General features: G+C 42.0%; 1 protein-coding gene across 1 annotated transcript in view; it reads right to left on the minus strand.

Annotated features, from left to right (window-relative positions):
* The window catches only part of PKHD1 (PKHD1 ciliary IPT domain containing fibrocystin/polyductin), a 462062-nt gene that overhangs the window by 416399 nt on the left and 19472 nt on the right, over nucleotides 1-26191 (minus strand). Inside the window, exons 12-26 of the mRNA XM_055263099.2 lie at nucleotides 25330-25425; nucleotides 22612-22753; nucleotides 20062-20176; nucleotides 18434-18712; nucleotides 17002-17091; nucleotides 16811-16901; nucleotides 15695-15837; nucleotides 14164-14291; nucleotides 13203-13378; nucleotides 10268-10406; nucleotides 8595-8722; nucleotides 5821-6005; nucleotides 4781-4903; nucleotides 3444-3549; nucleotides 2672-2947 (exon numbers count right to left, since the gene is read on the minus strand). Coding sequence (XP_055119074.2) covers nucleotides 2672-2947; nucleotides 3444-3549; nucleotides 4781-4903; nucleotides 5821-6005; nucleotides 8595-8722; nucleotides 10268-10406; nucleotides 13203-13378; nucleotides 14164-14291; nucleotides 15695-15837; nucleotides 16811-16901; nucleotides 17002-17091; nucleotides 18434-18712; nucleotides 20062-20176; nucleotides 22612-22753; nucleotides 25330-25425 — 2217 coding nt within the window. The remainder of the gene's footprint in view (nucleotides 1-2671; nucleotides 2948-3443; nucleotides 3550-4780; nucleotides 4904-5820; nucleotides 6006-8594; nucleotides 8723-10267; nucleotides 10407-13202; nucleotides 13379-14163; nucleotides 14292-15694; nucleotides 15838-16810; nucleotides 16902-17001; nucleotides 17092-18433; nucleotides 18713-20061; nucleotides 20177-22611; nucleotides 22754-25329; nucleotides 25426-26191) is intronic.

The following is a 26191-nucleotide window of genomic DNA, read 5'->3' on the forward strand; positions in this document are numbered from 1 at the left end:
AATCAGGTGGTGATGAGGTATACAACTTTGTGAATATACTGAAGACTGCTAAGTTTACACTTTTTAAAAATGAGTTTTATGATATGGGAATTATATCTCAATTTTTTAAGTTAAAAAAGAGATCCTTGGGGTAAAGAAAAGAATCAAATATTTACTACCCTAGGCCAAGCCAACATTCTCTCTCCCCTGGATGTCTGTCATATCCTCCTAACCGGTTTTGCTGGTTGCATCTTTGCCTCCCTACTGTGAGTTCTCACACAGCAGCCTAAGTCAGATCATGTCACTTCGCTTGAAATCCTCCAATGGCCACCATCTCACTCAGAATAAAAGCTCAGTGAGCTGAGGGCCATTCATATCCCCCAAGGCCATATAACTTGCTTTGGGTCATCTTCTACTACTCTCCCCTCACTCAACTACTCCAGCCATGGCAACCTCCATGGCATTCTGGAACAAGCCAGTCTCACTTTGACTCAAGGCTTTTTGTTCCTTGATGTTCCTTCTGACTTGAACTGTCTTCCCCAAGATTTTCCCAGAATTCATTCCTTCACTTCACCCATATCTCCCTTCTCTAAGGCCACTCATGTCATTCCTCCAATGCCAATGACCATCCCATCACAACCATCTACTCCATCCCTCTTCATCCCTTTCCCTTCTTGATTTTTATCCTACACACTTACCATCACTGCCCCAAGAACAGAGCATTTGTTTTTATTTACTGTATCCCCAGCATTAATAATGCCTGGTAATAAAAGCTAAATACATTGTCATTATGATTATTGTTGATGGTAACAATTAAAGGTTGAAGAGGTGATGATATCTTGCCATTCTCATTTGAAAGTTTAGACTATGGCCACACAAGTGTCCGTACCTTAAAGAAGACAATGCTATCTCAGCACAAAAATGAATGAAGAAAGTACGTAAAGCAAAGCCAAGATTTTCCTCAAAGAAATCCTTTCAAGGGTTTTGCTTCTGCAAATGGGTAAGTGGTGATTTTATCACATTATTGTAACCATTCATTACATATGCAAATATTCTGTAAATTTCTTGCTGATAGGCCCCAGCCTGGTTCTCTTTAAATCCCCTAGAGCATCATTTCTCAAACTGTACTCTTCATAGAGACTGCCTGAGGACATGTTAAAATGCAGATTAATTCAGAAGGTCTGGGGTAGAGCCTGAGACTCTGCATCTCTAACAAGCTCATGGGTATTACAGATACTGCTCGTCCAGGTCCACACTTTAAGGACCAAGGTCTTCAGCACCTCACACAGGGCTATATGGGAATGCCCAATCAGTGTTGAGTGAGTGAGTACTGATTAACTCACAGGTGGCAGGGCAAAGGAAGAAGTAATAGAAAAAGTTTAAATCTAGTAATAAGGAAAGCAGCAGCTAGAGCCTCTCTCTCCCCTCTCCCTTTTCCCATAGTCTTAATAAAAGATAATTTCTACCCGCTTGGCATATCCCTTCTCAGAGTTTTCCATCTTTTGCTAAAATAATGTATAATCCTCCTAGAAATCCCTTCACTAAACAGCATGTTCTGATAGGGTAACCAACTCACTCCAATTTTCCTAGGACCAAGTTTTAGCACTAAGAGTTCTGCATTCCAGTTTTAAAACTGAGTCTTGTGTCTTGGGAACCCCCTCAGTCCCGAGCAAACTTAGGAAAGTTGGCCACCCTACCTGTGCAAAGCACTTTGTCTAGGGGAAACAAAGATGACTGAGTCACCTGTTTGCCTTAAGGTGGAGGGAGCTAAAGAAGGTATGTGTGGCCTGAACAGCAAAGGTAACTTTGAAAGAAGATCAAAGCCCCTTATAAATCTATAGAGAAAACTACACTATGACCTACACTCAAACCAATAATTACTGGATTAATACAGAATATGATCTTTCACTCTGAGCTCCATATATCATCTGATCTTCCTTAAATCATGGAGACATAAGTGCAAGTTATGCTTGCTTAGTTTTATGTGCAGAAACAAGGTGGGGTGGGCCTCATAATTCACTCTTCTAGGCAAAATAGGGTCAGAAAAAAATCTGTTCTTTTGAACAATGAGTTGTGGCCAAACCACACTGCTTTTAAATATGTTCTAAGCTGCAGTCCTCTGGACTCCAGAATAAACCATGACAAAAATCCAAAGCATTAAGGAAATGGGTTTTATGCTGTAATGTTTATTCCTTAACAAACATAAGCATCAGTATTCCTGAGATTCTTGCAATCTGGCTGGGTTGTTTTTAACTGGCTGTGTCCCTCAGAAAGCAGAAAGTCATGGAGAAATATTTGATTTTCCACAGAACTAACCCAATTCATAAGGCTATGTTGACAAGACCCACCACCCTCTGTATTGCCCACTACTCAAACGGCAATTGGTTTTCCATGCTAGCCAAATACCCCAGTGTGCATCAGTTCACAAACTTATGAAATATCGAACACGTATGAAAGTTATGTAGGACCCAATTATGCCTGACACCACCAGCCAAACTATAATCCTTTATGTGGCAAGTGAGTTCATTTAAGGGCTCAAATGTTTGTTGCTCATTTAAATACTTATGTCAGTAAACAAAAGACAGTGAATCACAGTGAATATGGAATTCATTACACAGCAGGACTAGATTCCTATCAGCAAGAACACTAGCTTCAGAGGGTCAGACACACTGTGAGACCCTCCCCAGATTACCAATATCCGCAGCTCTGGAAGGCTCCACCATATCCAGTCTAGGTTCCACATTTAGGAAGAGGTCTTCTCCGGTGGCACTGATGGCAAGACCAGAGGGTCTCACCAACATCAAGATCCGATGCACTCCAACAGGTAGCAAATCTGTCTGACAGACTACATTGGTCTGGTTTGAGAAAATAACTTTGCAATTCATTTTGTTCACCGTAACCTGCAAGAACTGGGAGCCACCAGAGAAACCAGTTCCAGTAATATAAATCATTAGGTTGATGTCACCATCTTAAAGGAGGAAAGAAATTTAAAAAAACAAACAAAAAAAAAATAATCTCTCAGTGATATTACTTCATTTAAGAGACCTCTCACTATCATCAAGTGTTCCTTCTCTGTCCCCTCCCCTCCCAAAATTCAAGGAGCTGAATGCTGACTTAAATATTTGTCATCTGTATTTGTAATTGTAGTACACAGCCCCAATCTTAAATTTTCTCTAACTAGTGAGAAGTGATCACTGCTCAATTTTTTAAAAGAACATAATATTTCAAAATAAAGGACAAAGACAATAAAACATTTTTAGTCATCAAAAGTCCACCTCTCCCCATTTCAATTCATGACCATATCCCTTAGATGGACCAAAAAATACACTTCTGCTGCATCACTCAACCTCCACCTAATGAACTAATGTATCTTCTACCCACCCATCACCAGCTACATGGCCTCTAACAAAATCACTGCAAGTCTCGGGCTTATGCCCATCTCAGAGCCAAGTCACAAATCATACCAACGGAGTACCACACAGAATGGACACAGGGAGTTGACCCTTGGAGGTACTGGAAAGAGCAGGAACCTGGGCAATGAGCTGGTACATCATTCACTCGCACAACCACCTGAAATGAGACAAAATTTCTTTTCCATTTTATGCATTTCTTATCTACCAGGGTATTCATGAAGTATTTGTGAAGTGCTCCCAAGCTGAAACGTGTTCATCATTTGCTAATTCTTATTCCTTTTTTCTATTTTCCCAGTAATTAATCTTAAATTGCAATGAATGGCTCAAAACACATGAAGCTTTCTTAAAATGATGGTGGACATGCTGAAACCCATTTCTGTAATTAAATGTGATAAATATTGAGTAAATTTTCTCTCTGTCATATAGACGTAAATTTCATAAACTTAAACTGCATAAAGACTTCTTATCACTCTGTATTTCCAACCAGGTACCTACTTTATGTGACAAGCCCTTTATTTGCTAGTAAAGACCAACAAATTCGGTGCATTCCTTCCACCACTCTGTGAATATATAACTGAAGACTAGAGTGTATTTGGACACTTTATTTGGGGTCTCTTTTGTCACAGAATGCTAGATTCCTAAAGAGAGACTATATATCTTTCCCTTTCACTGGAACTAATGTTAGTCTAATAGAACTCGAAAACTACTTGGAAATGAGAAAGGTAAAAAATATGCGACCCCACTGACTCTCTATGTATAAAAAATGCATTAATAGCATATAGATTATATTTATGACAGTGTTTCCTTATTAAGGGAAGAGGTATTGGAATGGCATGGACAATAAAGAACACTTCAATTTTATCTGTACTGTTTCATTTTTTCCATAAAGACAAAAAATATAAATATATCAAAATGTTGACAATGTCAATTTTCAGTTTGGGTACCCAGGTGTTGATAATATTATTCTTTATTGCTTTTGTATTTTAAAACTTTATCAAATTGAAAGCAGATGACCTATAACAGAAATACGGGAAGATAGGAAAAAAATAAAAGGACATTTTAAAGACAAAAAGAATAACTAAGCTCATTTACTTTTTGATACCACCAGGTAGAAGCATAAATCCTATTTAGCTATAGAGATTCTCAATTTTTTGCACCGTAACAATAGTATCAATAATTAGAATATTGTAGTTACAAGGCATTTATATTTTCAGGGAACTGTACATACCCTGTGGGGGTAGAAGAAGGACAGCCATAAGTACCCCTGTTTTACACATTGGCAAAATGGCCCTTAAGAGCTAAATCAATGGGTCCATGTTACAAATCAGTGAGGAGTGAGTTAGACTTGAAACTGGAACTTGCACTTAGGGTGGCCCATTCACTCTCACCTGACTATGTTGGTTGGCAGTAGCCAACATGTCTCCAAATATGGGTCCAAGAAAAACTCCACCATCATATACCACACGCGTGGCTGCAGCAGGATTCACTCCAGTAAGGTTTTCATCAGAGACCTGAGATGGTTATATTTCTGGTAAATTCTGTCATGGAACAGAAATCTAATCTTGTCTAATCAAATAATAAAGAGTCTTTTCACATTGTGTTTCAGATAATCAGACAGCTAGAAAGTGAAAGCAGAGTGACAGGGAATTGAAATATAGAAATGTAACAGTAAATAATGGCTAAGGAAAGTCCCAGTAGATTAGAGAAATATTCATTTGCGAGTGGATTGCCAAAAGAGGTACAATAAATCAGTCTTCTCTCTAAGTCTGGAGATACTTTGCTTCTCCATGCTTTTCCATTTTATATGTTTGCAATCCAAAATATTAAAATAAAGTGGAAAGAAACAGTGCCATGAGATAAGAGCAAGATCTCCCATTCTTCCTCCATCTCCTTTCTAGAATTTCGATTGAAAACCAGATAACCCACAACACCATACAACTAGGAAAAATTTTCATCTTGGGCTTCATTTTATAATAACCAAATGCTAGATGATCATTAGATTATTTTTTAAAACCCTAAATATGCAAGAGCATCTGGTTTTGTCATTACACAAAGACAGCAAATTCTTTTCTAAACTTCCTTCTGCTGTGCCATCTGCTTCCACGATCATCTAAGTCAATCACATCTGCTTAAATTATCCAATAACAGATGTAGAATTATTGCATGGTGGACACTGACCAACAACTTCACTACCTACACTGAGTTAGGAAGGGAGATGTTGGGTTTAAATTGCTTTTTCAGGGATATGAGATACAAAATATGTGTTGAAAACTTCCAGAAAGAAAGTTCATAGAATCCCTTTACTCGAATATTCCAACAAAATTAATAATTCATGACAGTTTCCATGCGTATAATTCTGATTTTTTTTTTTTTGCAGAATTTCTCCAGGGCAGCAAATCCATGCCACTAAAAGGGATACTATACATACCCTGATAAAATTGGGCAAATCCCCAATCTGAGTGGACCAGGACAAGGTCCACATGTGTTCGTAGCAAGTGTATAGATCCTCCTTCACAGTGAAGTCACTGGCATTGAGGTACCTGGATGTGAAGTCATTGGCATTATTCTGTAAGAGCTGGTGAAGGTGATGAGCAGAAATTTGTACAGGGACATCTGTGAGAGAAGATTTTGATACAGAAAACACAGACACTAATTAATACACCTTACAGAGTTTCATCCTCAAGGATAACACGATACACACCGGGATGCCTATCAAATTTTCAGGAGACCCTTCTGTCAAAATAGAACTTCAGTAGAATCCCCAGCCCTAATTAAACCATTTTTTCCTAAGGTAAAGACAAGTAGATGCCCACTTTTCATATTACACTATCTTTCACTCATACCATATAACATAGCAATCAGAGAGTACAGCCATGTCAGATAAAACCATCTCAACTGTCAACTCAAAATGTAAACTCCACACACCCTTGTAATGCCTGAAAGCCTTATTAAATATTAGATCTTCCCTGGAAAAATTTAGCTGGCCCTGTGAACAGAGAAAAGTTGGCCACTTTTCACAGGGAGTGAGGGAGGCGTACAGCAGCTGACACCCATAAAAACTTGGCCAGCCCAGCTGAGGAATGTTGGCATTTAACTTCAGTTTCTCTGTTAGAATTTTCTTTAAGCCCAACCACCTGCTTCCCCATTCCATGTCCCCACAGAGGAATAACAGCTCTCTGTGTTTGAACCCTGCTTTGTGCTCTACCAGAAGTTCCCATTTCATTAGCTGCTCCCAGCAGCCCCGTGAGGTGGGTCATTGGGTATCCTAATGCCTACTTTAGGGATGAAGAAAATGAAACCCAACCATACGCAGAAGCTTGCCAATGCAGAAAGACAGGTTTACATGAAAACCCAGGTTGCCTTCTACCTATTCAAGAGCATTTCTCTTGAATTCCACACTGCCCTGAAGGGTTAATAAAATATTACTGCCCTTCTAAATTGCGAACGAAATTGTTATCCTTTTACAAAACATGTTTCTACATTTATACAGAGTTTCAGATCCATCATCATTCAAAAGGCCAGGCCAAGGCTGACTTTCCCAGTTGTTTTACAGGCGGTGATCTGAGGATCATCAGTGATAGAAATCAGTAGCAGAAAGTCTCTGCGGATGAGCTGTCGTCCATGAGAGGTAAAATCAAATATAAATAGCACAGTAATGGGCCTCATAGAGGCAGGGCACGATTGATGTTTATTCCCCCATTTACCAGAATCAACACCTAGGGATCTTCGACGTCTCCTGAGTCACCCTATTATAATAAAAACAGCACCCTGTTCTTCCCACCCAAGAAGGTCCTGTGCAGGCCTAGGGACTTTCTGCTTGGGAGGGCAAAAGACTTTTGGATCATGTTCCAACTTTTATACAGCCCCTCTCAAGTTCTACTGAGCCTTGCTTCTGATTCCCCATGTTTCTACCAAATAAGTAACGTATCATTATCACTTCTAATCTTTGTTCTTTGTGCATTGTATGTATTCTTGAAGATTTACAAACACTAATTTCATCTGAAAGTTCTTTCTATATTTGTTGGGACCACTGAAATCCTCCATAGTATATGGTGTCACCATTGAGTCTAACTCTGACGGACCATGGCTACCACATATCTTGGTCTATAAAACTCTAGAAAGAAGAGGACTGACCCAGGAATCAAATACCTGGGTTCACAACTGGACCCTGTCATCAGCTATTTGTACGACCTTTTGGCAAGCCTCAGTGTAGCTGGCTGAATGATGAACCCCCTAAAAGATGGCCTAATGGCCTAATCCCCAGAAAACATGAATGTTAACTTATAAGGCAAAATAATATACTGCATATGGCAACAGATGTGGCTAAGGGTCTTGAGAGGAAAAATCTGTCCTAGATTATCCCAGGTGGACCCTAAATACAATTGTATAATAGGTACCCTTATAAGAGAGAGGCAGAGAAAATTTTGAGATAGAAGAGGAAGAAGCGATGTGACCACAGAGGCGGTGGTTGGAGTGATATGGCCACAGCCAAGACATGCTAGCCACCACCAGAAGCCAGAAGAGGCAGGAGCAAATACTCCACAGGAGGGTGGCCCTGCCGACAACTTGATTTTGGACTTCTGGCCCCAGGACTGGGAGAGAATCACTTTTTGCTGTTTGAAGCCACTAAGTTTGTGGTTAACTCCTTACAACAGTCCCAGAAGCTGACCCACTCAGTTTCCACATCTATACATCTTCTGCAGCTACAAAATGGAAAGGTTGGGGTAGCATTAACAATAAGTCCCTTTCCAGCCGGGCTCGGTGGCTCACGCTTGTAATCCCAGCACTTTGGGAGGCCGAGGCGGGCGGATCACGAGGTAAGGAGATCGAGACCACGGTGAAACCCCGTCTCTACTAAAAATACAAAAAAATCAGCTGGCGTGGTGGCGGGCGCCTGTAGTCCCAGCTACTCAGAGAGGCTGAGGCAGGAGAATGGCGTGAACCCGGGAGGCGGAGCTTGCAGTGAGCCGAGATTGCGCTACTGCACTCCAGCCTGGGCGACAGAGCGAGACTCCTTCTCAAAAAAAAAAAAAAAGTCCCTTTCCAAATCTTTCATTTTAAGAATGTCACTTTCAGACACTGGAAAATAAACAAAATAGCTTTAATATTATCACCTGACAACCTCCCAGGATGTTGTTCCCTTGGGAATGTGAATGAGACTATGTGAGTGAGAATTGTTGCACCCCCCAATTGCCCCTTTACCAGAAATCACTGTATTAGGAAGCTGGATGCGAAAGTGTCCTCCTAAAGGTGGACTTGTCCGCTGTCGTCTCTGTGTTGTCACCAGGACTGGTCCAGATCCCTCTTCTGTTCCTTCAGTGGGCACAGAGCTGTGGCACGTCAGAAACAAAGCATTAACGTCTGGGTTGGGGTGTGCACCCAGGAGGACCTTGTCTGAAGAGTGTCCTGTCTTGCTTAGGCTGCAGCCTTCCAGAAAGAGCTAAGGGACCTGAGGAAACTCAGAAAGGGAGTTTTCAGGACCACTTGAAGTGAGAATCATTTGAGAGTAACTGAATTCGCCTCTATCATTTCAGAGTGAAAAATGTTGGCGTTTAGAGCCTACCGATACGGTGGGCTTCCTCTCTGCCACTGAAGATGTCTCAGCCCTTCATTTTCAGTTGATGGTTTGATTGCTTTTCCTGCCCAGACGACCACGGAACAAACATTTAGTCAAGGAAAGTAAAGCACGGGTTCAAACTTTCTGCACCTGCCTTTAATATGCCATTGCAGCACGCTGCAAGTACGAGAACTCATTTTGGAACATAGTAGAAAAAGATGAGAGAAAGAAACCTGTAAAGTTATGTATCACTTGACAGTGAGGATACATTTTAAGAAATGCATCCTTAGACGGTCTCATCATTGTGCAACCATCATACAGTTTACTTACACAAACCTAGATGGTACAGCCTACCACACACCTAGGCTATATGGTATAGCCTGTTGCTCCTAGGCTACAAGCCTGCTGCTGTACTGAATACTGTAGGCAATTGTAACACAATGGTATGAATTTGTGTATCCAAACATATCTAAACATAGAAAAGGTACAGTAAAAATATGGTAGTAGAATCTTATAGGACCACTATCATATATTTGGTCCATCACTGATGGATACATTGTTATATGGTGCATGACTGTATATTTAGATATATATGTGTATACACATATATATACAGTGTGAATACATATATATATATATAATCCCTACACACACATATACATATACATATATCAAAGGCAGAGCACTCAATTCTTCCCATTCTACTGGGGTTTAGGTGAAAAATTAAAAGAACAAATTAGAGTATACATGTGTTCCAGAAGCTTAGAAGAAGCCTGATCCTTAGTTACTGCTTTGTAAACTGTGGCTAGAAATGGTTATTATGAAGCAATGCTTATGGGGCTCTAGTGCCATCTGCTGGTGAGTTCTTAGAAATAGCTATTTTTCTTCTCTAGACATTTCACCTGAAAGGATTTCAACAAGATTAATACGGGAGGGATGCAATGAAAGGAAAAACAACAAAACAAAACAGTGGTGACGTGAACCTCTGAACAGCACAAAATGCCACTATTTTTAAACTAACTGACTCGGAATTAGTTCTCATAGTCCCCAGACCAGCAGAATCAGCATCACCAAGGAACTTACTAAAAATGCAAACTGTCAGGTTTTTCCCCAAACCTACTGAATTAGAAACTCTGACAGCAGGCCCAGTAATGTTAACAATACTTCCAGGTGAATCTGGTGCTGCATTCTCAAGATTGAGAACATCGCTTTAAGCAACAAGACAGGTAGCTTTTCCTGAAAAAAGTCTCACCTGTGTCCCCCAAGGCCAACAAGCATTCTTAGGAGAAGGGACAGGTGTACAAAAGCCACTCCTTACCGTGCAGTGATGAGCGGGGGCTCCGTGCCACACCCCGCCAGCCAGGATGTGACACTGTAGACCGGAGGGGATCCCACCACAGAGACTGATTCCACCAGATTCCCCCCTGGGCGAGCCGTTCCAGAATCAGCTTGAGAAACTAGAGACCAGTGATCCAATTACTATCAAGTGACTCAAGATGGGAGACTTGCTGTGTGGAAAATCTCAATTGGAAATGTGAGTTACTCAGATCTCAGCACACACCTAAAGCATAGATTCCTACTTATCTGCTGCCATAAAGAACACATGGAGAGGAGGCAGGAGGATAAGCCATTCAGTTTAGTACAAAAAGGAAAGTGCAAGGTCCTGATTTAAGGAGATGAAGATTGATTCCACAGAAAAGTTCAATAACCCCGCAGCCAGTAAAATGTCACTCCCTATGCTCTTGGAGGCACTCCTACACAGTTAATCTGTTGCAGTGTAGCCTGCCACCCTTTCCTCCTTTCCTTCCCACAGCCCCTGGCAACTCTAGGGATGTTTGGCTGATCCTCTTAGGAGCACTAAACTCAGAGGCACACACAGGGGCACTTGGGTGTTTATCCACAGTGTGGAGCCAGCACGAGTGCAGAAAGAGTACAAGCTTTAAGAGAGACCACTGGTCAAATCCTGATTTTTTCACTTCTATTGGATTCCCACTCAGCTAATCCACACACACTCCATAAGACTCAGTTTTCGTATGTGTAAAGTGGGGATTATGACATGCATGATTGATAGCAATCAACCTGACAAGGAGAGTTTAGTGAGATTTAAGATTTAAAATGATCAGCACAATATCAATATCCTTTTAGCTTCTTCCCCAAGATTGGTTACAATGGAGACTTTAAAGAGTTTAAGGGCAACACCTTTGTCTAATTCATCTTCCCATGCTTGATGCTTAGCACAGGCGAGGCATAGAGTAGGTGGTCAATACATGATTATTTGCTCAGCTGGGTAGAGTCACTGAAGGTTCAGTTCAAGGGTCAGTGATCACTAGATTCCGATCTCCTCCACAGCCCTGCTGTGTGCACTGGGGCAAATTACTCAACTCCTTTTAGCCTTGGTTTCCCCATCCATAGGTGGAGATAATAGAACCAACTCATGGGCTTCTGAGAACTAAATGAGAAATAAATGGAAGCCACCACTATCCAGTGGTAGTGGGAGATACAAAGAAGTTTCATAGAGGACGTTAGTCGGGGGAATATCATCAAGTATAAAATTGAGATCAGATAAATGATATACAATTAACTATGAATATTGAGCCCAATTGTGTAGTTTGTGTTGCCATTAAATAATTCTGAAAACAAAGCCATTGCCAGCAGGGTTAATGTGATAAAGTGGGAGGCAGACCGTTTCATGTATGCTACCCCCATCTTCCCTCTTGTCTCCGCCCTCTCCCTTCCTGCTCCCACCTCACCTCACCCCACCCCTGGATGATTCCAGATACACAGAGAATTTGGTGGCAAAGAGGTGAGGGCAGTAAGAAAAAGTTCTGAATCCTTGGCTTCAAGTGTTTGGAGAGGCAGAATGGCATTAAAGGGAGAGAAAGAAAAACTGAACAGCACCTATTATCCAGTCCTGAGTTTTCCAACTAGTGGGCTCCAGTGTATGAAATATTGATTCCCTCAGCCTTCTGGAAATTGAGACAGCACTTGGGGTCACCAAAGACCCCCAGCCAGTTGTCTTGGGCACCAAAAAATTCAGGCAGTCACCCAGCACGTCGCTTGAGTAGTGTCATTTTCTAAGTGTGCCAGAGCACAAACAGATTTGGAACAATAAGCAATGACCCAGATGTCCCCAAAACACTTAAACTATGGAAACAGAGAAGAGATGGGATTTTGATGAGAATCGAAGATGATGTAATTTCAAGGCTGATAAAGAGTCCTCTTGCCGCCCATCCCCAAGTTCCCCTGCCTTCAGTACTGCAATGTTTAGGCAAAAGACTGGAAAGTTGTACATTTTCTAAATCAAAATGTAAATGAAGGTATCATCTTTTTCTTCTTGGAGAGGGAAATAAACTATAAAAAGTAGGCTAGCTGAGCCCTAAAGCCACAAGGGATTTGACAGAGAAGGAAACACGAGCAAAAGTTGGAAGCCTGAAGACACTGAGGGCAAACTGCACCATTCTGCCTTGGCTATGGGTGCACATCACACACGGACACCTCAGCAGGGCCCCAGAGGAGGACTTTGTCCCTAAGACTAGCGGGCAAGAGCCAGGTGAGACCACTGTGTCCAAGAGTGGTCAAGGGAGACTTCGGGAAGGAAGAGCCAGGCCTGATCTCTAAATAATGAGTAGGAAGAGTCTGGAGAGACAGAAATGACAAGGGCCATCTCTCTGAAGAAGATGATTACCTTCTAACTCTCACTGCATCTGTCTTGAAGGTTGTAAATCAGACTCTTAGCCCATTTACAGAGACAGACACTGCTATGTTCCTTCCAGCACCTGGTATGACATATTAACTCATGGAGAGGTGGAGAAATCCTGCTAGCCTAACGATAATAATAATAATAATAATAATTGCTTATATTTATTAGGCACCTTCTATGGACAAGACCAGTAAGGAGTGCTTTATATTAAACTTTAGTTAATCTTCACAGTAATCTAATGAAGTAGGGTCCTTATTATACCCATTTTACAGATGAAGAAACCAAGACTCCCCAGCAAGAAAGTGGGAAAACTGGAGTAAGAGTACAGATACCAGAAGCAAGAGAAAATAGTGGGGAAAATAGGAAAGAAGAGGGACTAGAGAGACATAGTACCAAAGGCACACAATCCCAGCTGCATCTGTTTTCTAAAGGCAAGACAGGCAAAAAGGAGGATCACCTGTTCTCTCCTCATTAAAAACACAGTAACCCCTAGCAGGAAAGTTTGAGGTGGGCATTTGACAGGCTTGTGGAGGAGAGAGAATTTGATGATTACCTGTTACGTTTGTGTCTGCAATAATAATTTCATCTAAATAGAACAGGCCCGTCTCCTGGGCCAGAGGGAGAAGATCGATCTGATGAACCAGCACTGGGGAGTTTGCCGGAGGGGGCTGGAGATCCCCGGAGCAACGCACACAAGTCTCCCAGAGGTCAGTGCAATGGAACTGCCAGCTGAAAAACAGCACGGAGCAGAACTGGGCTCTCAGGGAGCACTTGCAGCCCTCTCCCGTTAGAGCCCTTATTCCCAACCTGGGGGGCCTGTGGGCTATGCAGCCAGGAGAGAGACCCCACGAACCCCTGCACCCAAGCAGTCCTGGGTGCCATGGGTACAAACACCCCACCCAAGGTCGGATCAGCTCAGCCTTGGATATATCACTAACAGTCACCTTTTAAGTCAATCATTCATCCATGACATGCAATGTCAGCAGCATTTTCAAATTACAGTTTAACTGTGTGTCTTAAGCAAATTATAATGTTAGGCTATAAACACAGAGAATATTGGTACTTCTGGACATTACCAGTTTCATTTAGGTTTAAGACCATTTACAAGACCCATGAGAATTATGTGGAAAGCACTGAATCAAGGGATCAAGACGGCCGAATTTTATTCCAGGGTCACTAGCTGAATGAATTTTATGAATCACAAATTCTTGGGGCCCCAAATTTCCTCTTTCTGTCATGTCAAAGAATGTTCTCTAAGGTCTCCCCCAACTACGCTGTTCTACGATTCTATTCCTATGAGAAATGTCAGACTCCCTCAAGGGAGTAGTATATTCTTAACAACTAACTGCTCTGGAGTCAAACTTTTTTGTCAAATAAAATATATTCAAATCCCCGTATTAGTATACGAGACCCAAATATAAGACCATTAGTGCCTCAGGTGGGTCACTGTCCCCAAGAGAGCGAATCCTCCCGGCTGACCGAATTCCCACCACGTCTCCCCACCAATTAGCTACCTCTCGGGGCTGGTCCTCTTGAGAGTCCAGTCACAGGTGGTGTTCTTTACCATGTTTTGAAAGCCGATTGTGAAGGACACAGTCATCTTCAGGATCTTGTTCATGTGGCCTTTGTATGCAAGACACAACTATGGACACCAAATAAGTCCTTCAGTTCTATTAGTGCAAGAAGCAGTCATTCAAACAATACGTAGTGAGGAGTCCACATCCCTAGAACCCCACCATAGGCTCTGAGAGACTCGACCCAGTTCCTGCCCTTCCAGAGCTTACCAGTATAGCCAGAGACAAATAACTTAAATTGTTATTTCCCTACCTAAATAAAGCTAAGGAAAAATACAATAAATACCTTTTCTGAGACCAAAAAAATGTCATTAAACAGAGTTTTTAAATGCTTAGCACTGTGCTTGGCAGTGAGGATTTTAGAGTATCTCACTTAAGACAACCAATTACCCGTGCAACCTTGAGCAAGTAACTCAACTTCTCCAAGCCTCAGCTCCTCAGCTGTAACTCCCCAGCATCCTTGGTTTCTAACTCAGGTTAGAGGCAAAGCTGTTGCCACAAGAAGACTTTAGAGCAAGAGTTTTCAACCTCAGCACTATCAATATTTTAGGGGTTGGATAATTCTTTGTCGTAGGGGCTGTTCTGTGCATTATAGGATGTTCAACAGCTTCCCTGGCCTCCACCCACCAGATGCCAATAGCACTTCCCCAGTTGCGACAACCAAAACTGTCTCCATACATTGCCAACTCTTCCCTGGGGGGGCAAAATCACCTCCACGGGGTGCCCCTGCAGAAGAGATGAGGCTGAAGAAGGGAGGAGCTCAAGCCTGAACCATTTAGCCCCAACTCCCACAGCAGCCCAACTGGGAAAAGACTAGAAACTACTGCCATGAGCTCCACCACTCCAGCAAAACTCACTCTGGTTCCCAAAGGGCAAATCAGCTGCACTTCTTTTACAAGGGTGGTGGAGCTATCGAAGCAAAGGATGTTAGAGGTGTTTGTGAAATGCATCAGACAATTCAATCCATCAATAATGATAACTAGAGTAACAATAATTAGCCTTCACTGGGTCCTAACTGTTCAGGTACTTTACTAGATTATCTCATTTAATCTATACCACAGTCCTGAGAGATAGGCCACATTACTGTCCATTTTACAGATGAGTAAATGAAGGCATACTGTACTTAAGACAGACTTGGAAGGCACATTGGGTGTGGAATCAGGATTTAAAACCAGATAGTCCAATGACACAGTCTGCACTCTTAGAGATCAAAGAAAATATTGTAGCAAATAAAGTTTCACAAGTCTCACAGCTAATACAAAGGCATTTCCAGGTAACAACACACAAGTGGGGGCCAGTGGTGTCCGTTCATACCTGAAACAGCAGTCAAGAGACCTAGAACCTCAGCCTGAAACAGCCTGGGCAGATCACGGCAATCATTCCTTTGTGCTTCTGAGTTTTCAGTCTCGAATCCACAGAGCAATACCAATACCTACCCACCTGACCCAGAAGCACAAAGACTGCTACTCACGTGTGTATACTGATCTAGCCGATAGCCCTTCTGGGCAGCCGGGGGCGTTAGGACAAGGTGTCGAGGCTGACGGAGGCTGAACCTGCCACAGAAGGGCTCCATCCCACTGGTGAGGTCCCCGTCAGAGTTGGCAACTTCTGGGCCTGGATGCAGTTCAGATAAAATAGAAAGACAGGCATAGCTGTTAAACAAGACAGAGCTTCCTGATATGTGTGCATGAGGATTTTAGAGTATCTCACTTAAGAAAACCCCCGTTCTAACCCAATTACCCGTGCAACCTTGAGTAAGTAACTCAACCTCTCTGAGCCTCAGTTCCTCAACTCTAACTCCCCAGCATCCTTGGCCTCTAACTCAGTTAGGGACAAAGTCGTTGGCACAAGAAGACTTTAGAGCAGGAGTTTTCAACCTCAGCACTATTAATATTTTAGGGGCTGGATAATTCTTTGTTGTAGGGGCTGTCTTGTTCACCATGATATGGGCCCCTCAGCCCTGGGAGAGCTGGCCACAGCATGAGTGCTCAGCACCCCTGGCTTGAAGGCTCCAGCTATAAGAAACTCATTCTGTGTTGCTGGAGCCTTGAAAATCCTTTAGCATTTTCTCTGTGTAGCAGGATATGAAAAACTATTGAGAAGCAAAAAGACAAGGAATATCAAGATGGAAGAGGTGTTCAAAAATAACTAGAATTTAGTTCACCTTAGTAGTTTTAAAAACATACCCTCACATTTTAAGAATTTCTTAAGACTACTTTCTTAAGTAGTAATTCCTTTAGATGTAATTTGAAGAAGATTAGTATGGTTTTGGCTATGTTTGCATGTTTCTCACCTATGTCTTTGACCTTTTCCCACCGTGTGGCATGGGGCGTATAGGAGGGTGCTGCACTCTACCTCACAGCCCAGGAGGAATGCCTTTCCTTTCTATCGACGCCCACCGAGCATCACCCTCCCAAGCACAGTGCAGTGCAGTCCCTCAGCCACTCAGTGTCCAAATCCAGGTTTCATATTTTTTTTTTACTCTGTTATCACCTTGGAGAGGAAATGGGGATTGTTCTCATTTTATAGCAAGAAAGAAGACCATGATGAAAAAGACAATCAGAATGTGTGAAGCCAGGGACAGCACCTCCTTCGAATCCAAGCCGGAGAAGGATGTTAGCCCAAAGGGGTTCCAGTTTGCATTTTACTGCAAGTAACTCCTCAATGGTTGTTTGAATCTATTACAAAGGAAAAAATGCCAGGAATTTATATCATGAGCATAAAGACCACCCCCAGTTCTCCCACCCCCATCCCTCATTTTTTGAAGAAGTCTCCCACCAGATGGGCTGTGGCATTTGCAGGGATTGGCTGACTAGAGACATTGTCCCAAGTAAGGAAGAAGTTTCCTCTGCCTGACACATTCAGCACCTACAAAAGTCAAGAGAGACAAGACTAAATGACAGTGCTAATTAAGCCAGAGAGACAATCTAAGAACACAGGACATTCCTCCTCAGCTTGCTATTTCCTTTTTATTATAATTTTAACTTTTCAATGCTTTAACATTCAGAAATCTCTGAGGAACACAGCATCATCACCTAATGAGAATTTTTGTTGGAATAATAGAGATGTCAGTCTCCCTATTTATCTGTGCCCCTTGATTGAGAGTATGAGATGTAACAGTTGCCACTGAATGCTGCACTTTCAGCCCCTCTCACCAATTGCTTTCTCCCAAGGGTAGCCCAGCAGGCAGAAGCAACTCCATGGCATGCACCCTCTCTTGGAGGCTTATGCAGTCTCTGCTTTGCTTCCAACACATCAACACATTCCCTGTAGGGCACATTATACTTTTGCTACTGAGTAAGTTCTATGCAGCTTTTTTTTTTAGTTGGAGTCTCACTCTGTCACCAGGCTGGAATGCTGTGGCGTGATGTCGGCTCACTGCAACCTCCGACTCCCTGGTTCAAGCAATTCTCCTGCCTCAGCCTCCCAAGTAGCTGTGATTACAGGCACATGCCACCATGCCCAGCTAATTTTTGTATTTTTAGTACAGACGGGGTTTCATCATGTTGGCCAGGATGGTCTCGATCTCTTGACCTTGTGATCAGCCCGCCTTGGCCTCCCAAAGTGCTGGGATTACAGGCGTGAGCCACTACACCCGGCCAGCTTTTAATCTCTTAAATCACTTGTTACTTTCTACCTCGTTCTATGGTTATTTGTGTACATGTTTTACTATTAGACTGTAAGCTTTAGAGGGCAGAGTTCATATTGATTTGTCTTTGTACACCAAAAAGTGAACAACAAAAAACTGTAATACATAAAAACTCTTCAGCAAAAATATGGGGCACAGCTCAGAGACCTAAAGGACATGACATTTTCAAAGTAGACTTAGAAAACACAGCCTATAGGGAAATAGGACCTGAATCAGTCAAAAATTACGGAATTTAATGTGTATATGCTCACATGCATGCATGCACACGTGTCGGGCGTGTGTTTAGAGGACCTTGTCTCTTTTCTGGGAAATAAGTCTCTAAAAGAAGACTTACTTGGAACTTAAATTCCTAAAACTGACTCAATAAGTAAGATAATCTCAGGAATAAGACATCACGTTTTGGTAAACATCTTCACAATGCTGTTAAAGAGATATCCTATTTCTTTGACAGCAAGGTTATAATGACCCCTCAGGTCCCCAGGCTCCCAGTCAGTGCTCCTGCTACGTGGGACTTTATTCCTTCCAGAGTTCAGCTCCATGGGACTGGGAAGAGACACAGACCTGTACTTCTGGAAGCCTCTGGGCTCGGACTCGGATCTGGTGCTTCTCCCGTAGGTAAGTGGTGACCACATCAGGATTCAGCCAGGTGTTGTGAATCTGGACACCAATCCTCATCCCCCTGCTTGGGGCTATCCCATGATGCTCTGCTTCCAGGTAATACTTGGCTCCACCCAACAGCTCCAACTTGGGAGACTTCTGCTGCCAGGTCCCTTCATCCCTATTCTGCTCCCAGGAGTCAAACCAGTCAGCAGTGCCAACGCTGATGGAGGCCACTTTCACCTGTGCCCAAATAAGCATAACATGATCCATACTATGAAGCTTCCAGGCATCTCTTTCTCAGACACTAAGTGTCTGAACTGCTACTAACAAGACAGTTTTGAACTGGTCTGCCTTTTAACATAACATAACCCAGTTACCTAGGCCCTGTGGTTATTTATGCTTCTCCAGCTCTCTATCTATCTATCTATCTATCTATCTATCATATATATATATATATATATATATATATATATATATATATATATATATTTCAATTGAGTAGTACTCAAATGAGACTGGATGGGCCATGTTCAGAGAAGGTACAACCAACCTAAACCCTAGGATTACATGACACTATGGAGAAGGTAGTATTAAGCCCTTCAGAGACCTGGAATGACTTGATCACATCAAAATCTATGACATTTCTCCAATAAACTAGCAAATCAATTTCAGAGAAACATAGTAATAATTTGAGGAAAATATTGTGATTCTTTGTCAATAGCATAAGTGCATTTTGGCTGCTGTTAAAGGCATCTTTTCTTATCCTTCAGTGTTGATGGGGAATTCCTACATATAGCTGCCTACATCTCCACCCAAAATTAGTGGAAAAGGCACAAGTTTTGGAGTCAGGTAAATTTGGGGTTGAATCCTGAACGTGCCTTTTGCTATCCAAGTGGATTGGGCACACAATCTTTCTTTTTTTCTTTCTTTCTTTTTTTTTTTTTTTTTGGTCTCACTCTGTTGCCCAGACTGGAGTGCAGTGGCAGCCACAACTGCCCAAGGCTCAGGTGATCCTCCTGCCTCAGCCCCTCAAGTAGTTGGGACTACAGGCATGCACCACCATGCCTGGCTAATTTTTGTATTTTTAATAGAGACAGTGTTTTATCATGTTGCCCAAGCTGGTCTCAAACTCCTGGGCTCAAGTGATCTGCCTGCCTCAGCCTCCCAAAGCACTAAGATTACAGGCATGAGCCACCACACCTGGCCCACACAATCTTTCTAAGCCTCAATTTCTTCATGTGGAAAAGATACATATATATATCTTTATGTATATATGTGTATATACACACAAACACATACGTAATATATATGCATATATACATACATACATACATACATTTTGCACAGATGCAGTGAAAACTAGAGACAAGGTCTATAAAAGATGTAGCATAATATTTGGCTTACAGTAAATGCTCAATAAATAGTAGGTTCACATTCAAACAAATTCTTTTTCAACAATTAAAGTTCCTGATCATCCAATGGCATGTTAAACTATCTGTAAAACATGAGAGCCTTAACTTTGATTCTTTCTTTCTTCATGGGTATAGGACTGGCAACAGAGAAAAGGAAAATGAGAAGACAGTGAATACCTTAGTCCTTGGTTCCTCTGACCAGCTGAAATGCAAGGAAGCTTGGCTGTCTGCCTGAATCCAGAAAGTGTAATTATTTGTCTCTGGAGCCACAAAGAACCCACTGAGCCGTGCTCTGTAAAGTGGAAGAACATAGAGTCAAGCAAGAGTAACCAAGGCCTGAATCACTGAACCAACAAATGTCTGCCCTTGTCCTTTGTGTTCTTTTATGGTAATGAAGAACAACCTGATTCTTATGCCACATGATTGTCCAGAATATTCTAGAAAGAGATATAGCACCTGCCTAGTCTCAGTAGCCCAAAACATCTCTACATTGGACACAAATCCCCTTGCTGTTGTGTCATGTTTGGGAAAGTTGTAGCCACAGCACACAGCTATACGGAGGCTTAGCTGATAAAACCACCTAACACAGCTATTGCAGGCCCTGGATCATGGTAGAAGCTCAACCTATAGTAAATATTATTCTTATTATTAGAAATAAAGACAGATTGCTTATCAGAATTTGCTCTGAGCTTACCAGCTACCTCAACACCTGCAGAGAGTATTTTTCTAATTAAAAATATTATGATCCACGGATAAGCGTCAATTCAAAATGTCAACAGTTTCAAATTAAAACCCATCAAATGCAACTTTGAAGAAGATTACAGGCAATTTCATAAAACATTTTTTAAAAGATCATATTTTTAATATTTAAATTCCAGCAACCTAATATTATAGGCAGATATAGTTAAGGAACTGATTAGACTGTGTAAATAAATACCAAGAATATTTTCTGATAATGCTATTTTCTTAAATCTTCAGATCAATATAAAGATGTTTTTAAATTTTTCTTTAATGTATATGCATTATCTTTATTTTTGAGATAATTTTATACCTAAAAATAGCTTCAAAAATAACTATTTTAAAGGTCCACAATATAATTACATTAACTTACCAATAAATAAATATTTTAATTTTTTAATTTAAAATTTTTATATTTTAAAGAGATTAATGAGAGAGGGAATGGAAAATTAGTTACTACCTGGCTTGTGGTTCCTCAAAATGGCAGTTAAAGGGACATACCCTGCAAGACCTACTATAGAAGTCGAAATGTTCTTTTGCCTTTTGGGGTAGGCTGACTCACTCCTTAACACTCCCAAATACACCAAATGTAGCTGAAAGATTTTCCTTTGAACATTATTAAATGGTCGTTAAAAACTATGATAAAGATGAATTATTAGGTGCTACAATGGACCAAAAATTAACCGCCACATTTTTGTTTCTTTGTTTCTTTGTTTAAAGACAGAGTCTCACTCTGTTGCCCAGGCTGGAGTGCAGTGGTGTGATCATGGCTCACTGCCGCCCCAAACTCCTGACCTCAAACAATTCTCCACTTCAGCCTCTCAAGTAGCTACAAGTGCACACCACCACACGTGACTAATTTTTTATTTTTTACTTTTTAGAGACAGGGCCTAGTCCCAAACTCCTAGACTCAGGCGATCCTGCCTCAGCCTCCCAAGTAGATGGGATTACAGGCTCAAGCCATAGCATCCAGCCTTAACTGCTACTTTAAAACCATAAACTCATGGTTAAGTACCTAGTAAGTAAGGCTTCAGGAGACACTTTCCTGCTCACAGATTACCAACCCTACTTGGCTTATTCAATGCCTAAAAATTCTCTAAGCTTTTCACTACACAATTGAGTTGAAATCTATTAGACTGGTGCAAAAGTAATTGTGGTTTTTGCCATTACTTTCAATGGTAAAAATGGTAAAATATTTGGAGGAGGTCACAGACTGGCTGAAATTCACACTCATGAGTCACAGCCATCCTCTCTAAGAGGGATTTCAAAGGGAAAAGAGATCCGTCGTTCAGTAAAGGATCCATCCTTCAACATATACACTGAGAACACACTAAGGAAACTGTGTCTAAGCAATTTTCAAGCTTTTATATTGTTAAGCTTACTTTAGAATACTAGAAATTTTGGCTACATCCTTGAAGGGACTAAAAAGACTAAAGGAATTACACACCATTAAACAGGAAAATTAGAATCATGATGCCATCACTACTACTGAAAACAACGTCTCACAGAACCTGCAAGAGCTTCCCCTGCTATACAAGGGCCATTGGGTTGACCTTCAGCACTGGAAGGTTGTTCCTACAGAATGCTGCCTAGACTTTGCTCCCTCATGTACCCAAAGGCAAATTCTTGGATCTTTCTTTGGCATCAACCAGATGTTAGTTTTACCTCTTAACCATGTATCTAAAGCATGTTTTACTCTGCTGTCTTTCAAGTCTCTCGGCCTGCTCAGCTCAATGTTCACTGATAATCATCTCCAAAACAGATTGTAAACTCAGTTGTGGAAAATACATTTTACATATTGATCAAAATTTGTCCCTGCACTAGCATGACCAACACTGATTGAGAATACTCTCAAACTCTGTTGTTGTTGAATTGGTTAGTGTTATAAATTCCTGGAAATCTCGATACCTTCCTTATCTGTCTCCTAGCCTCACCTAGGTTAGTAAAGGTGCTTTTGATGTGGGCTCCCCGACTTTTCCTACAACATACCTGAAAGGTTGTCCTTCCTTTGACCAAAACCCAAATGGAGAACTGGCATTAGGGACAATCTGCCACCTGTACCCTGGGGTGGCTTCAGTCAGTTCCAATCCCTCAACAGCATCTCCAACTTCAAAAAGAAGCCCTCGATTGCCTGTAAGACATGTAGATCTCATAAACATTACAGGGCACACCTTCCCAAATTGGGGAACTACTTTATTTCAAATTACAAGGTGAAAGATGACCCAGATGCTACCTGTAAAGGTGAGTCAACCTGGAGCCAGATAGAGTAGTTATATGAAAGGTTCTGTAGTTAATATGAAATACAAATGTTCTGGAAAGCAGTAAACATTCCATGGGTTAGGAGTTAGCCTTTTTAGCAAGAGTGCCTAGAGAAGAGAATCAAGTCCTGGAGAAAATGTGAATGAGCAAACAGAAGCTGAGGCTGAGTAAAAGGAGGACAATGTGACGTGGCTTGGCCTTGTGCTTCCCAAAGCCGGAAGTGGGCTTCAGTATCTTTTTTTTTTTTTTTTTTTTTTGAGACGGAGTCTCGCTCTGTCGCCCAGGCTGGAGTGCAGTGGCGCAATCTCGGCTCACTGCAAGCTCCGCCTCCCGGGTTCACGTCATTCTCCTGCCTCAGCCTCCGGAGTAGCTGGGACTACAGGCGCCCGCCACCGCGCCCGGCTAATTTTTTGTATTTTTAGTAGAGACGGGGTTTCACCATGGTCTCGATCTCCTGACCTCGTGATCCACCCGCCTCGGCCTCCCAAAGTGCTGGGATTACAGGCGTGAGCCACCGCGCCCGGCCTTCAGTATCTTTTAAGGCCCAGTTCCGCTGTGAAATTCAATTCTTTAAAGTCCTTTTTTTTCCCGTAACATTGGCAATCCTTAAGTTTCTCAAGTGTCATGGCCTCAATTTGTGGACCTGCACACAGAGCCAAATATGTGGCATGCTGCTATTATGTGACATTTTAAATGATATTGTATTAATTTGTATTTTGTATTAAGCAAACCCTGAGGCCAAAGGCACAGGTACAATCAATATTGAATGCTAACTTGGGCTGAGGGTAAAACTCTGGAATCACAGCTAGACGTGTAGCTTTGAGCAAATTCCTTGATGTTCTTGCGTCTTCATTTTCTCATGCATCAAAATGGGACCAATAATAAAATAGCAATAATACACTAGGACCAAGGGAAAATATATACTCAAAGAGCCTGGAATACAGTAAGTGCTCAATAAAGGTAATTATGGTAATTATTATTTTAAACTAATACTGTTGTTCCTCAACAACTCCTAAAAGGGAGAGGTGGATAAGGAATAAACAGAAAAGTAAGAGTATATTTTGAAAATATTACTTTAAACTAGGGTTTCTCAACCCCAGCACTATTGATATTTTAGGCTGGGTAACTGTTGTGAGGGGGTGTCCTGTGCATTGCAGAATGTCTAGCAGCCTTCCCGGCCTCTGCCCACTAGATGTCAGTATGATCACCACCACCACCACTTCCGGTCTAACAGCCAAACATGTTTCTACACATTGCTACGTGTCCCCGGAGGGGCAACATTGCCCCTGGTTGAGAACAATTGGTTTCCGTAGTAATTCGCCCAGCTTCTGTGGAAGAAACTTCAAAAGCCCTTCATAAAGGACATCACTAACTGTCAAACCAGCTGCATTCAGGAAGTTATCCTACCACTACTCAAGTAGCTAAAGCAGGAAATACTCAAAAAGGGAGCAGACTCTCTATTTCCTGACAGGAAACACACATTATCTCGATTACTTGTTTCAGTAGTTTTGTTTCCTCGGATGGAAGCTTTCCCTGAGTAAAAACTGCCGATCTGGGAGCTGGAGAATTCTCAAGCCAAAACTTTGCATGCATTTTCACACCTGAATGCCCTTTCTTTAGAAAGGTTTCTTCCCCTGCTGGGCAACTTTCCTTGTAGGTGCTGTGCCTCTGGGGTTGACTCTCACTGCCTGTAGTTTAACCATTAAGTCAGCCCCTTGGACACAGATGTGCAGCCTGTGGTTCTTGGCTGGGTAACATACCAACTGCCCTTCATCCCTGACTACACTTGAGCCTTCAGTTCTAATGCTCAGCAGAAAAGTGATCCAGTGTTGTGCTCTTAATTTGCTGCTGTAGGGTGGATGCTTTAAACAGAGAAGGACAGCTGGAAGCTCCCTTGCCTCCTCCATTGCTGCCCACTTCAGGCATAGCCTGGTGGCAACATCACAATATATCCCTGTTTCTCAAAGCAGCAGACAGATACCCACAGGGGAGAAAAATTCATATTTAAATGCATCCCATTGTGCCCTACTCTCCGGCCTTGTCTAATGCTGTTGTTTTGAGCATAGCAGAGCACACTCTAATGCTCCTGTCTTCTTAGCCAGTGGACGTGCAACTGACCCATTGAACGAAGGCGGGCAGTTTGGGGGTTTCCTCCAGTAGCTATAACAATATCTTGAGGGCAGTTATGCTTTCTAGACCATGGTCTCTTCTGGACGCCACTGGCCATACAGCTGGCTAGGGCTAGAAGTGCAATGTCACTAAGCACCTGAATAAAGCTAAGAGCCTTCCTGAAAGGAGAGCCTTGACAATGATATCGTGGACCCAGGGCTCACTGAGTAAGCCAGTCAAATAGATGAGAAAGAATTCAAATACTTTTATTTCTACTCGGCAGCCCATCATGATTAAAGATATTCAGAGTTTATTGAACAGCCCTGGTGGCTTCCTTACCTGGCTGAGGGGTGCTGAGCCTCGCATCTTTTCCTGGAGCCCGAGTGGTGCACTCAATCTTCCTGGGAGACACATGTCTAATATCACAAGGAATGCCTAAAGGGAATTAAAGAAATTTGTGTGTGTGTGTGTGTGTGTGCAGGTATACATGTATATGTATATGTGTGTGGGTGTATGTATAATTTTATATATATATATATATATATATATATAGAGAGAGAGAGAGAGGCAGTGGGAAGACGTGATGGCAAGACCAGACTGAAGTAGACAGGCTCCTATTCTAAGGCAAAGGGCTGGGTGTGGATGGAATAGCAAAAGTTGTCACCCCAATTGAAGGAGAAAAGAGAGAGTGCAGAGCAGTGGAGCATAGGGCAGCTTGGAGAATTCAGAAGGAAAGCCATGCAATGGAGTGCTCTTCATTGGGGATGTACTAAACCACTTAGCTGAGCATGGGAGGTAAGTGTGACATGACAGTGTGAGGACACCCTTGGTGTCACCAACTACAGAAGCATCCCACCTACTACAGGACCTGGCAAAACAAAAGGCTCTAGACAGGTCCTCAAAATTGTTTGCCAAGGTTGGGGTGCGGGGGATTTCCAGAATAATCTGCATAGCAAATGCCCACCCACTCTTGCTTGTCTATATCAAGATAGCTAACAAGGGAGAGTGAAGAGAGGGGCTGTTTTCAGTAGAAGTAAACCTTTGTCAAGAAGGAGCTGTATTTCTTTCTTTCTCTTCACTCACAAGATAGGGGCACCTGAGGGAATTGCCTATGCATTGTGAGTGTGTCTACAGGACATTCTGTTCCTGTACCCATGTACTGTAGGACCGAAATCCCACCTGGTCTCAACCAAACACATGA

This window comes from Symphalangus syndactylus, chromosome 23 (assembly GCF_028878055.3).
Source record: "Symphalangus syndactylus isolate Jambi chromosome 23, NHGRI_mSymSyn1-v2.1_pri, whole genome shotgun sequence".
NCBI classification, from domain to species: Eukaryota; Metazoa; Chordata; class Mammalia; order Primates; family Hylobatidae; genus Symphalangus; species Symphalangus syndactylus.